Source organism: Odocoileus virginianus, chromosome 3, assembly GCF_023699985.2.
Source record: "Odocoileus virginianus isolate 20LAN1187 ecotype Illinois chromosome 3, Ovbor_1.2, whole genome shotgun sequence".
NCBI classification, from domain to species: Eukaryota; Metazoa; Chordata; class Mammalia; order Artiodactyla; family Cervidae; genus Odocoileus; species Odocoileus virginianus.
In genome coordinates, this window is record NC_069676.1 from 57534304 (window position 1) to 57548183 (window position 13880).

Genomic DNA, 13880 nt, shown 5'->3' on the forward strand with positions numbered 1-13880 from the left:
TGTAAAATGGCATATCAAAATGGTGGCATTTCAAAACAGTAGAGAAAGGGTAGACTATTACTTAAATGGGCAATTATGAGGGGTTCACAAAATTTATCCCTACCTAATAACACACTAATAATTTCAAGATGAGTAAAAGATGAAAATATATCAATCAAAACACATCAGGTTATTTCAGACTATAATATTAAGGTTGAGGAAGTCTTTCTTAAACAAAATTCAAAACACAGAAGTCATAAAATTTAAATCTTCTGTATGATGAAAGATGCCATAGACAAAGTTAAAATATAATCCACAGAAAGGGAAAATATTGGTTGCAGCTAGGTAACAGATATATAGTCTATATAATATAAAGCACTTTTATATTTTAAAAAGAAATAGACAAATAATTCAATTTTAACAGTGGAAAAATGGGTAATATATTGCACAGAAAAACTTAGGTAATATATGTAAAAAGAAAATTTAAATTACAAATAAATATATAAAATGTATTTACCTTTCTATGATAATCAGTGAAAAAACAATTAGAAAAAAGAATGACAACATTTTTTGCCCATTTAAGTAGGAAAAATAAAAAAGATTTAGATACACAGAATTGGGGGCTGGAGTTTGGAGAAAGGGAACCCTCATGCAGTGCAAGTAGGAGTATAAAATGAGTTAGCCTTTAGAGGGAAAATTTGGAGAAAGTGAAATAAAAATTTTTTCTTAGTAATCTACTTCCACACCTTTGTCCTATAGATAGTCTCTGTCTAGTGCACAGGACTTTAACTCCAAGGTTGTCCACTACAGCATTGCCTTTAATTGCAAGACTCTCTAGAAAAGATTTAAATGCCCAGAAATAGGGGAAAGGATAAATTAATTATGGTATACCTATACTATTTTTAAAAACGAGGTAAATCTATGTGGACTAAAGAACAAAGAAAGAGGATTTCTACTACTATCAATGGTAGCCAGTCTGTTTCAAACCAATCCCCCAACTGAGAATTATCATGAAATCTGGACTGTGTATATGTATGTGTGTATGTGTATATAAACATTTATGTGAAGGAATCATAGCGCTAGTAAGGCAGCAATAGTTTGATGGGCCAAGATCTCATAGACAAGGGAAGCCCAGAGATATGAGCCTGATGTCTGATTCAACTTTTCCTCTTACTGATACCAAAGATGTTGTGAAGCAACTGGAAAGGTGTGCAAAGCTTTCAGTAGACCTACATGACTTGTAGGACTAGGTTGAAATTCAGGGCCTGTCAAAAAGGAGGGATCCTTGAAAACAACCCAGGTTTTTAGCTGGTCCTTCCTAAAGATTTATGCTCTAGGAGTAAAAGTAAATCAGAAACAGAATAACCCTCAGAAAAACTGAAGAAGCTTCAAATTGGCTCCATCCTTGATTAGATTCAGGTACTCTGCCTTTGTCTCAACTTATAACCAGAAGTAACATAAATCCCCTTTGGAGGAATATAACATTGCCAAGAGTTTCAAATCATCTCTAAAACATTTTATACAGATTTCTAGTGTTCAAACAAAAATAAATGGGCATGTACAAGATAAGGATTAACTGAAAAATCAAGAAATAAAGCAGATTATAGAAAGAGGAACCATAGAATATATATGTGTACCAAAAAATATGTACTAGAGTGTTCATGATAGCAACATTCATGAAAGTCCAAACTGGAAAATTCAAATGTCTATTGATGGTAGAATAAATAAATACTTTGTGGATTACTCATATAATGGAATATTCTACAAGAATGAAAATTAATGAACTAATTAATGAAAATTGATGACTATGATGAGCAATAAGATTGAATCTTACAACCCAAATGTTGATCAAAAGAAGTCAGACACAAAAGAGTATAATTCCATTTATATGAATTTCAAAATTAGGAAAAACTAACATGGCTTTAAAGGTCAGAGAGTGGTTACCTTTTGGGAAGAAGGAATGGGAGTTACTGGAGAGATGTAAGAAAGGGACTTCTGAGGGGCCAGTAATGTTCTATTTCCTAATCTTGATGGTAGTTATGTAGGATGTTCACTTTGCGGTAATTCACTGAACCATTTTCCTGTAATAGTGCTTTTCTCTGTGTGTTTGTTATATGTACGTATATTATTTTAAAATCCGCATGTACCACTATGGAATTATGTTTGTAGAGCATTATGTAAAAAAGACAGATTATTGTGTTGCCCAGCAATTTATTTTATTTTTTAAATTGGGTTATCTTTTTATTGTTGAGTAGTAAGAGATTTTTGTTTTCCCCTTCATGAGCAAACATCAAACTTAAAAAAAAGATGGAAGTATAGTTGATTTACAATATTGTGTTAGTTTTAGCTGTACAGCAAAGTGATTATATATATATATATATATTTCCATTATTTTTTAAACTAACAAATGCATCATAACTATTTATTTATTTATTTACATTTATTTATTTATTTGACTGCACCTGGTCTTCATTGCAGTGCACAGGATCTTCGATCTTTTGCTGTGGTATGCAAACTTTTATTTTTATTTATTTTTTTCATTTATTTTCATTAGTTGGAGGCTAATTACTTTACATCATTGCAGTGGTTTTTGTCATACATTGACATGAATCAGCCATGGAGTTACATATTCCCCATCCTGATCCCCCCTCCCACCTGCCTCTCTACCTGATCCCTCTGGGTCTTCCCAGTGTACCAGGCCCGAGCACTTGTCTCATGCATCCAACCTGGGCTGGTGATTATGCAAACTTTTAGTTGCAGTACATGGGATCTAGTTCCCAACCAAAGATCAAACCTGGGCCCCTGCATTGGGACCGCAGAGTCCTAGCCAGTGGACCACCTTCCATTGTAGGTTATTATAAGATACTGAGTATAGTTCCCTGTGCTATACAATAAATTCTTGTTGCTTGTCTATTTTATATATAACTTTGTATCTGTTAGTCCTATACTTCTAATTTTAGGAACTCTTCTTATATTTTACACACTTGTCTTTTCAAAAGCTTTCTTCATTACTGTCCTTTCAAGCACAAAAGTTTTAAATTTTTATGAAGTCCAATTTATCTGTTTTTCCTTTGTTACTTATGATTTTGATGTCATATTCAAGAAACCATTGCCTTATCCAGGGCCACAGATATTTACATCTATATTTTCTTTTTTTTAAATTTACTTATTTTTAATTGAAGGATAATTGCTTTACAGAATTTTGTTGTTTTCTGTCAAGCATCAACATGAACCAGTCATAGGTATACCTATGTCCCCACACTCATGAACCCCCTTCCCATCTCCCTCCCCATCCCACCCCTCTAGGTTGACACAGAGCCCCTGTTTGAGTTCCCTGAGACATACAGCAGATTCCTACTGGCTATATATTTTACATATGGTAATGTAAGTGTCCATGTTACTCTCTCCATACATCTCACCCTCTCTTCTCCACCCACCACCCTGTGTCCTCTCCATTGCTGCCCTGCAGATAAATTCATATGTACCATATTTCTAGATTCCTTGTTTGTTTGTTTGGCTGCATCACATGGCTTGCAGGCTCTTAGTTCCCCGACCAGGGATTGAACCTAGGCCCTGGGCAATGAAAGCTCCAAGTTCTACCCAATGGACTACCAGGGATGGACAATATTACAGTAGTACACAGTATTTATCTTTCTTTTTCTGACATACTTCACTCTGTATAATAGACTCTAAGTTTGTCCACCTCATTAGAACTGACTCAAATGCATTCCTTTTAACAGCTGAGTAATATTCCATTATATATACATGTACCACAGCTTCTTTATCCATTCATCTGTCAGTGGACATCTAGGTTGCTTACATGTTCTAGCTATTGTAAATAGTGTTGCAATGAACCTTGGGGTACATATATCTTTTTCCATTTTGGTTTCCTCAGGGTATATGCCTAGGAATGGGATTGCTGGGTCATACGGTGGTTTTATTTCTAGTTTTTTAAGGAATCTTCATACCATCTTCCATAGTGGTTGTATCAATATTCCCACCAACAGTGCAAGAAGCTTCCCTTTTCTCCACACCCTCTCCAGCATTTAGTGTTTGTGGACCTCTTGATGATGGCCATTCTGATCAGTGTGAGATGGTATCTCATTGGAGTTTTGATTTGCATTTCTTTAATAATGAGTGATGTTGAGCATCTTTTCCATGTGTTTGTTAGTCATCTGTATGTCTTCTTTGGAGACATGTCTGTTTAGGTTTTTTTCCAACTTTTTGATTGGGTTGTTTGTTTTTCTGATATTGACTTCTATGAGCAGCTTGTATATTTTGGAAATTAATCCTTTGTCAGTTGTTTCATTTGCTATAATTTTCTCCCATTCTGAGGGTTGTCTCTTTACCTTATTTATAGTTTCCTTTGCTATGCAAAAGCTTTTAAAAATTTAATTAGGTACTACTTGTTTTACATCTATATTTTCTTTTAAGAGTTTTTATAGTTTAAGGTCTGTGGTCCATTTTGAGTTAATTTTTGTATATGATGTGAAATAGGGCCCCAAATTCATTCTTTTGCATGTGGCTATCCAGTTGTTTCAGCACCATGTATTAAAAGGACTATTCTTTTGCCTTCGAATGGTCTTGGCACCCTAGTTGAAAATCAATTGGCCATGGTTTTTATATGTGACCACAATTTTTTATATGTGGTTTGCTAGTATTTTGTTGAAGATAATTTGCCTCTGTATTCAGACAATATATTGATCGGTAGGATTTCTTCTTGTGATATGTTTGGTATCAGGGTAATACTGGCCTCACAGAATGAGTAGGGAAATGTTTCATCCTCTTCTATTTTTGTAAGAGTTTGTGAAGTATTTGTATTATTTTTTCTTTAAACACTTGGTGGAATTTATCAGTGAAAATATCTGTGGGCTTTTCTTTGTAGGAAGTTTTTCTTTTTTTAATTACCAACTCTATCTCTTTATTTGTTATAGATCTAGTCAGATTTTCTATTTACTCTTTTTAATTTAATTTTTATTTTATTTTATTTTTTCTTTTTCTTTTTCTTTTCTACAATAATTATTACTTTGGCTGTACCATGCAGCATGTGGGCTCTTAGTTCCCTGACCAGGGATCAAACACATGCCCCCTGTAGTGGAAGCACAGTGTCTTAACCACTGGACCACCATGGAAGTCCTAAATTTTATTTCCTAATGGAGTATAGTTGATTTACAATGCTATGATATTTTCAGGTGTACAGCTAAGTGATTCAGTTATATAAATACATTATCCATTCTTTTTTTAGATTCTTTCCCCTGAGTAGATTTCCCTGTGCTATACAGTAGATCCTTGATTATTTCATATATTTATTAGTGTGTATAAGTTAATCCCAAACTCCTAATTTATCCCTCCCCTTCATATTTCCCCTCAAGTAATCATAAATTTGTTTTCAAAATCTGTGAGTCTGTTTCTGTTTTGTGTATAAGTTTATCATTTTTTGTAGATTCCACATAAAAGTGATATCATAAGATATTTGCCTTTGTCTGTCTGAGTTACTTCCCTCAGTATGATAATCTTTAGGTCCCTCCATGTTGTTGCATATGGCATTTTTGCATTCTTTTTCTGGCTGAGTAATATTCCATTATATATATAGGGTTGGCCAAAAAGTTCATTTGAGTTTTTCCATAACATCTTCTTTCCATGTCTTGGCTATTGTGAATAGTGCTGCTATGAACATAGGGATACATGTATCTTTTTGAATTACAGTTTTGTCTGGATATATATCCAGGGATAAGATTACTGGATCATATCGTAATTCTATTTTTAGTTTTCTGAGGAACCTCTATACTATTCTCCATAGTGACTGTACCACTTTACATTCCCACCAACAGAGTAGGAGGTAGAAAATGTTCCCTTTTCTCCACACCCTCTCCAGCATTTATTATTTGAAGACTTTTTGATGATTAGCTCAGCAATTTTGAAACTGTTCCTCGGAAGATTCTAATTTACTGTCACTTTTGGGAGCCTCAGGACTAGACCTAAGGTCTTTTCCAACCCCAGATTCTGTAATTCATTTATTCATTCAACCAAATATTTGGAGGGTCTCCACTGGGCTGTGTACCGCATGCAATGTGACAAAGGGCACAGAAGGAAACTGACAGTTTGGTCTTAGGATTTTGGTAGAGGAAGTGTATCTAGATAATTCTGGAACTCTGTGCCAAGGCATAAAATGATTAGCTGCAAAGATAGGCAGAGAAAGAACAACGGGAGTGTCAGTTTGGTGAAAACTAGCTGAAGAACCTGACTGCAGGCCATTGAGTCTCTCTGCCTCCTTAGCCAACATGGCCTCAGAGCATTCTGAGGGACCAGATCTAAGTATGTACCCCCACTTTCACGGCCTGGATGACCTCTGGTCTCCACACACCATAGGAAAGGTTTCTGCCCACCTTTGAGTGTAGTTTCTGAAGTTGGCAGCTTTCTTCTTGCTGCTCTTTCACCCTACACGGAAACTTCTTTATCACTCACCTTACCACCTCAACATGCCTTCTTCTCACATGCTCATTTTTTCCCTATAGACTGGGGAAGATAGAAGTTATTTTTCCTCCCCTGTGCCCTGGAATGACTTTTCCTCTGTAAAGGCTGGTACTCCTCTCTTCAGTGTAAAAGACCTATGAAAAACCTTTCATAACCATCCACCTCCTGCCAGCTATTTCCCTGTGCAATCGAATTCATGACACAAGGCTGGGTTCCACCTGGTATATAGCTGGTATATATTTAACCTGTCCTTGGAAATGTCTGCTCTTAAGTGTTCTCACCTTCTGCTTGGTCATGTCTAAGAGCCCCACGGAGTATCTGTCACAGTTGAGGAAGGCGCGGACTGTATACAGGGCTTTGTGGAACTGCCTCTCAATGTCTGTAAGCTCTTCAAAGACTTTGCTACCAGACCACAACAGTATCTGAAGAAATACAAAAACATAGTTAGTGTTCCTGAGGCACAGAACAGCAGCTCACAATAACCAAGAATAACTGTCCCTGTTTTGTAGATGGAGAAACTGGGGTTCAGAGAGGTGAATAATGGTGCAGCTTCTGTTGGGTCCAACTCTTTCCAATTCTTTTATCTCCTAGGTTGTTAATAACAATGATGATAACAAACATTGACATAGCCTAAGTACCCTACATACTTTATCCCATATCCCATAATTATCCCCATTTTTCAAAAGAGGAGGCTGAAGCTTGGAGAGGTTAAGTGATTTTCTCAAGGTCTTAGAACTGGTAAATGGCTTAGCAAGGATTCAAATACAAGCTGGCTGACATGAAAGCATATACGTGCAGTCACCCTGGGTTACAGCTTTACAGACATCCATGACTCATGCACCCCAGGGATGCTGGGAGAGACTGTACGATACTTCCCAGGCACTTCTGTTACTACTGCCTTCTAGTTGAGCACATAATTGCTTAAGGAAGAGGACACCTTCGGTCCAGTTCACTCCCTCAAGTCAAGCCCTTTACCTGGCCACGTCGAGTCTCACAGTTGTGCAGGTAACTCAGGTGGAACACCTTCATGATTAGATTTGCAAAATTGAGGTACTTGAGAAGAATCTGAAAATCAAACAGCATGAGGAGAAACAGGAAGAAGAAATTCCTCTTCTGGCCACTTCTACCATCAGCCACTAAGTTTGAACATTTTCAAAGCTTCATCTGAGACAGTTTGAGCAGATGGATCATGGAAAGCTGACTCATAAAATGTTGCATTATGTGAAGGTAAAACTCACAGAATGTAGAATGTCAATGTTAATAGAAGTGTATTCACAAGAAGTTGCTACTGTTCATTGAGTTTGCAGGCCCCATGATAAGTCATATATGTATGTTATCTTGATGGCCACAAATGACCTCAAGAGATATTATAGATACTCTCTATAAAAGATACTATAAAATCATCCCCATTTTACAGATAAGAAATCTGAGGTTCAGAAAAACGTGCCTAAGTCAAACAGATATTAGCAGAACCAGAACCATTATCCCTACATTCTTATCTCCAGAGCCCAACATCTTAATGACTATCCTGTCCTGCCTCCCCCACAGATCATCAGACCACTAACTTCCTTGTCTTACAGAGGGGAAAGCCAAGGTCAGGACAATAGCAAGGGTCAGAGGATTTGTGAGCTGGGAGAATGTGCTGGCATGGCCCGCCCAACAGTTTCTAAGCACTCTTACCTCTTCATCATTCTCGGTGAAGTGGGGCCCATCCACTTTATTCACAGCCATGATTATGGCCACCACGTCCTTCCCATTCATTATGGGAGAAGCCAAGATGTTCTTAGTCTGGTACTCTGTGAGGGTGTCCACGAAGTCACAGAAATGCTCATCCTGAAGGAAGACAAAGACAAGCGTGAGTGGGTAGAGGAAGAGCAAAGACAGGAAAGCAACCCAGAGCCCCAGGTGCCCATGGTTACCATTGTTATTCAGTCGCTCAGTCATGTCTGACTCTTTGCAACCCCATGGACACAGCACACCACGCAACCCTGACCTTCACTGTCTTCTGGAGCTTGCTCAAATTCATGTCCATTGAGTCAGTGATGCCATCCAACCATCTTGTCTCTGTTGTGCTCTTCTCCTCCCTTCAATCTTTCCCAGCATCGGGGTCTTTTCTAATGAGTTGGCTCTTCACATCAGGTGGCCAAAATATTGGAGTTTCAGCTTCAGCATCAGTCCTTCCAATAAATATTCAGGGTTGATTTCCTTTAGGATTGACTGGTTTGATCTCCTTGTAGTCCAAGGGACTCTCAAGAGTCTTCTCCAACACCACAGTTCGAAAGCATCAATTCTTCTGCACTCAGCCTTCTTTATGGTCCAACTCTCACATCCATACATGACTACTGGAAAAACCATAGCTTTGACTAGATGGACCTTTGTCAGCAAAGTAATGTCTCTGCTTTTTATTTATTTATTTATTTATTTTTAAATATGGAACGCTTCACGAATTTGCATGTTATCCTTGTGCAGGGGCCATGCTAATCTTCTCTGTATCATTCCAATTTTAGTATATGTGCTGCCAAAGCGAGCACATGTCTCTGCTTTTTAATATGCTATCCAGGTTGGTCACAGCTTTTCTTCCAAGGAGCAAGCATCTTTTTTTTTTTTTCCATGTTGAAGTTTTTTATTTTGCAAAAATGTACAAACAGAATACAGCTACCCACATTTTATGGTTTCTAAACATAAAACCACTGATGCCTTCCAAACGATGCTGATGTTCTCCACAGTTAAGATGCCTGATGCTCTGTGAAAGCCCAACGTCCCTCCCACGCTGCCCACCAGGCCCGTCTACCTCAGAAGTCCTGCCGTACGTTTTCTTTGTTTGCCTCTCCGTGTTGCTGCTTCATCTGGAAGAGCTCATTTTCTAACTGTACAATAGTCCTTTCAATCTCATAGTTCTTACTGACCAGGGATACCCAGGTTGACTCCATTTCTCTTAATTTAGATCCAGCTGTGAGTTGCATGTTCTTTCGTTGCCAGTTTAAGTCTTGAATATGTTTCCTTAACTTCTGAAGCTCTTTCTGTGCGTGCTCAATCATATGAACTAGATTTTCATTATACACTTTCCAGGCATTGCATCCATGCTGGGACATTAGTTCCAGATTCTCAATTCGAACTGCCTGATGCTCTAACTGCGCCATAGAATTGTTTACGCACTCTTGCCATGCAGTGATGTCATTTTTCTGACCGGAGGAAGGGGCTGGAAGTTCATATCTTTTCATACTGAGCAATTCAATTGGTTGTCGAGCAGCCAGTCTTTCAAATTCATTTCTCATTATGTCTGTCTCAAAAGCAGAATAATCCGGGGCCGTCAGGTAGCTTAGATAGTTCTTCGTAGGTCGGTACCTTCGAGTTTCCTCCTCCACCAACGCCGCAGCCGCTTCGCGAACACCAGGCGCTTCATAACCCTGATCAAAATACGGCAGCGCATCCACCACAACCTCCCCGGCTACCAAACCAGTGCCCGCCACCCTTAGGTTCACTGGAGTTTTCTAAGTCTGCGGTTCAGGCTCACTTCAATGCTCCAGTCGAGCAAGCATCTTTTAATCTCATGGCTACAGTCTCCATTTGCAGTGATTTTTGAGCCCAAGAAAATAAAATTTCACTGTTTCTATTGTTTCCTCATCTATTTGCCATGACGTGATGGGACCAGATGCCATGATCTTCATTTTTTGAATGTTGAGTTTTAAGCCACCTTTTTCACTCTCCTCTTTCACTTTCATCAAGAGACTCTTTAGTTTCTCTTTGCTTTCTGCCATTAGGGTGGTGTCATCTGCATATCTGAGTTTATTGATATTTCTCCTGGCAATCTTGATTACAGCCTGTGCTTCATCCAGCCCAGCCTTTCTCATGATGTACTCTGCAAAGGAGTTGAATAAGCAGGGCAACAACATACAGCCTTGATGTATTCCTTTCCCAATTTGGAACCAGTCTGTTGTTCCATGTCCAGTTCTAACTGTTGCTTTTTGACCTGCATACACATTCCCCGGGAGACAGGTAAGGTGGTCTGGTATTCCCATCTCTTTAAGAATTTTCCACAGTTTGTTGTAGAGTTGGGGTAAAGAGGCTCCCCATTCTCTTGTTGACAAAAGAATGAAACCAGTTCCATCTACTCCCCTTCATCAGGGACAAGGCAATTAGAGATGGTTTCTGCCCTGGAAGCCTCCAAAATCCAGTAGAAGAAAGTCCGAAATACACTAAGGGTTATGGAGATGTGAGCAAAGCATTGGAGGGACCCAAGTGTGGAGGTGGAGGGTTGGCTTTGTCTGTGGAGGAAGACTTTGAGAAGGCTCTCTTCCACTGATGACAGTTAAGCATAAAACAGAAACGAGTGAGGAAAAGACCTTAGTGAATATAACCATTGCAGTTGCTAGCAGGTATTGTGTGTGGCGCTCACTGTATTCTTCCCAATGACCCAAGAGATGGGACCATTAGTAGTTCATCTTATGAAGGGGGAAACTGAAACTCAAGATTAACATTACTTATTACTTGTGTGTGCATGTGACTCGAGAAACTGCTCTCAGCTCTGCTGCTTCATCCAGGGAAGCTTCATTTCAGGGAAGCCTGGATAAGGGTAGACCTGGGTCTGGGTCATTGAACCAAAGAATTTGTTACTTCCAGCTTTTATTTATTTATTTATTGGCTGCATTGGGCCTTTGTTGCTGCATGCGGGCTTTCTCTAGTTGTGGCTCTGGGGGTTACTCTTCATTGCGGTTCATGGGCTTCTCACTGTGGTGGTTTCTCTTGTGAAGCACAGGCTGTAGGCATTCAGGCTTCAGTAGTTGCAGCACACGGTCTCAGTAATTGTGGTTCGTGAATTTTAGAGCCTGGGCTCAGTAGCTCTGGCTCATAGGCTTAACTGCTCTGAGACATGTGGAATCTTCCCGGACCAGGACTGAACCTGTATCCCCTGCATTGGCAGGCAGGTTCTTATCCACTGTACCACCAGGGAAGTCCACTTTCAACTTTGTTTGCGATCCAGCTCTAGCACCACACAGCCAGTCCAATGAATATCCCCATTCCATAAATCTTAACGGAAGCCCCACTCTGTGTCAGGCCTTATGCTAAGCACTGGGGATAGAGGGAAGACTAAAATTCAGGCCAGCACACAGATGAACCACACAGAATTAACAGAATTCACACAGAATTAACACAGATGTCCTGTGTTAATCGTAACAGGACATAAAGGTTGGCTCAAAGCAGTGGGAGTGCAGAGGAGCACATACCCCTACACCCCACCCTGAAGGCAAACTTAGAGGCCAGTATAGGGCGGTACAGTCTGGGTGGTCAGAAAGTGGGGACAGAGGCTGAATTGTTGTCTTAAATCCAAAAGAATCCACATTTCTGTTTCCTGGTCTCACTGTGACCAACAGTCAGCGTTGCTGGGAACACAAGCCAGCTGAGATGTGTACAGTTCATGCTGTTCTGGGAAGGAAATGTATTTTGCGGAGCCAATTCACGGAGCTGTGCTAGAACTAGAACTTTCTCACACTGCACAAGTTCAGAGTGTGGTGCTCTGCATCTGTGGGTTCTTCCAGTTGGAGTGGGATTAAATAAACAGGCCCGGTTGTCGATGAAGCTGTCTCAAACCAGGTGAAGGGTAAAGGAATTAAGAGAAGCCTGTAGTGCTCAACTTGAATTAGTGTTGGAGGATTAAGCAAAATCTCTAAAGAGGTATTAACCGCAAGAGTTTTCCATGTCACTCTCTAAGGACAACTGATGAATTCCTAAATACAAGCCTGGGTGGGACATGCCCAGATTCATTGCACCAAGTCAGTTCAGTCTTTCAGTATTCACTTCTGTCAAGGAAAGCAGTACTTGGGCCTTACCTGCATCTGAGGCAAATGTTACTAAAGCCACCAGTACCTTCTCTCCCACTGAGTTCTCAGCCCTAGAACTTTCTCACAAATAGCACAGCTGCCAATTGACTGGTGTCTGTATAATCATTGGCATCCTTATATTTTCAGCATATACAGAGTTCTCAACTGTGTCATAGAACCTCAATTTATCAGTGACGGAGGGGCCTTAAAGGCCACTTTGCTAAAACTATTTTATTTCTTTTTTATTTGGCTGTGTCTGGTCTTAGTTGCTGCATGAGGGATCTTTTTCTTTAGTTGTGGCATTTGAGCTCTTAATTGCAGCATGTTGGATCTAGTTCCCTGATCAAGGATTGAATCTGGGCCCCCTGCCCAGATTCAACACTTTCTTAACCATTAGACCACCAGGGAAGTCACTAACCTATCTGTTTTAAAGCCCAGGAATCAGAAAGTGGAGAAAAGCCCAAAGTCGTTCATTCATTCAGTTGGCATTAACAGAGAGCCTTTAATGTATGCTAGGTAGTTTAGGCAGTGAACAAGACAGGTAATATCTTTCCCTAGTAAAGCTTCCACTCAAATGGTGTGGACAGACAAAAAGCAAATAAACAGCTGCTTTGAAGAAGATAAATTGGGTGATGCTATAGAAAGTGATGGAAGCAGGGGTAGGTTGAACCTGCTCTGGTCAGTCCTGGCGGGTAGGGAGTTTTCTCTAAGAGGTAATGCAGAGAGTGAAGGCTCAGAGGAGCCGGCCAGACAGAAGTGTATTCCAAGCAGAGGGCACAGAGGATGCCAAGGAGCAGTGGGCAATGAATTGACTGATCCGAAAAACAGGAAGAAGACCTGCTTAGTGAGGGAGATTGGAGGGCAAAGAAGTCAGAGAGGTGACATGCGTGCTTATGTGCATGCTAAGCTGCTTCAGTCGTGTCTGAGTCTTTGTGACTCTATGGGCTGTAGCCAGCCAGGCTCCTCTGTTCAAGGGATTCTCCAGGCAAGAATACTGGAGTGGGTAACCATTTCCTTCTCCAGGGAATCTTCCCAACTCAGGGATCGAACCCAGGTCTCCTGCATTGAAGGAAGATTCTTTACCATCTGAGCCACCAGGGAAGCCCCTCAGAAGGGTAGGCAGAGGCCTTATGTGACAGGGCCTTGAAGGCAACTAGAAGAGCTTAGATTTTATTCCAATGTAATTCAAGACTGCTTCTCATTCCTGGAAACCCAGTTTCTCTTTTCAAACATCCTCTGTGCCAAGCTCCAGTGTGTCCCATGATGAGATCTATTTATTGAATAACTTTCACTTTCAGTGATGTACTAGGCCCAGAGCCAGACAATTCATTAACACTCACATCTTCCCTGTCACATAGAACTCTCTCCTTCCCTGTTTTATAGACAATTCTCCTGCTCATAAATGGCACAGCCACTGCATTCATTCATTCATTCACTGATACACTGATCAGCTCATTGACAGATTGATTCATTCATCCACTTGTATTTACCGAGCACTGGCTCTGTGAGAGGCACTGGGTCTGCCAAGACCAGTAAGAAAGGTGAGGTTGTCCTCAGTGGGTTGTCACTGTGCAGTGGGGACATCATGTAAAGTATGAACTCACAATT

The 13880-nt window shown here is 40.1% G+C and overlaps 1 protein-coding gene, 1 non-coding gene and 1 pseudogene across 2 annotated transcripts in view; all 3 read right to left on the reverse strand.

The window, feature by feature from the left end:
• The window catches only part of PDE6A (phosphodiesterase 6A), a 76511-nt gene that overhangs the window by 55982 nt on the left and 6649 nt on the right, over positions 1 to 13880 (reverse strand). Inside the window, exons 2-4 of the mRNA XM_020885379.2 lie at positions 8134 to 8286; positions 7429 to 7518; positions 6735 to 6875 (exon numbers count right to left, since the gene is read on the reverse strand). Coding sequence (XP_020741038.2) covers positions 6735 to 6875; positions 7429 to 7518; positions 8134 to 8286 — 384 coding nt within the window. The remainder of the gene's footprint in view (positions 1 to 6734; positions 6876 to 7428; positions 7519 to 8133; positions 8287 to 13880) is intronic.
• LOC139034500 (U6 spliceosomal RNA) lies at positions 8878 to 8984 on the reverse strand. The gene has a single exon (XR_011487046.1). It is a non-coding gene; the product is annotated as a U6 spliceosomal RNA (small nuclear RNA).
• LOC139032585 (pre-mRNA-splicing factor SPF27 pseudogene) lies at positions 9049 to 12287 on the reverse strand (annotated as a pseudogene).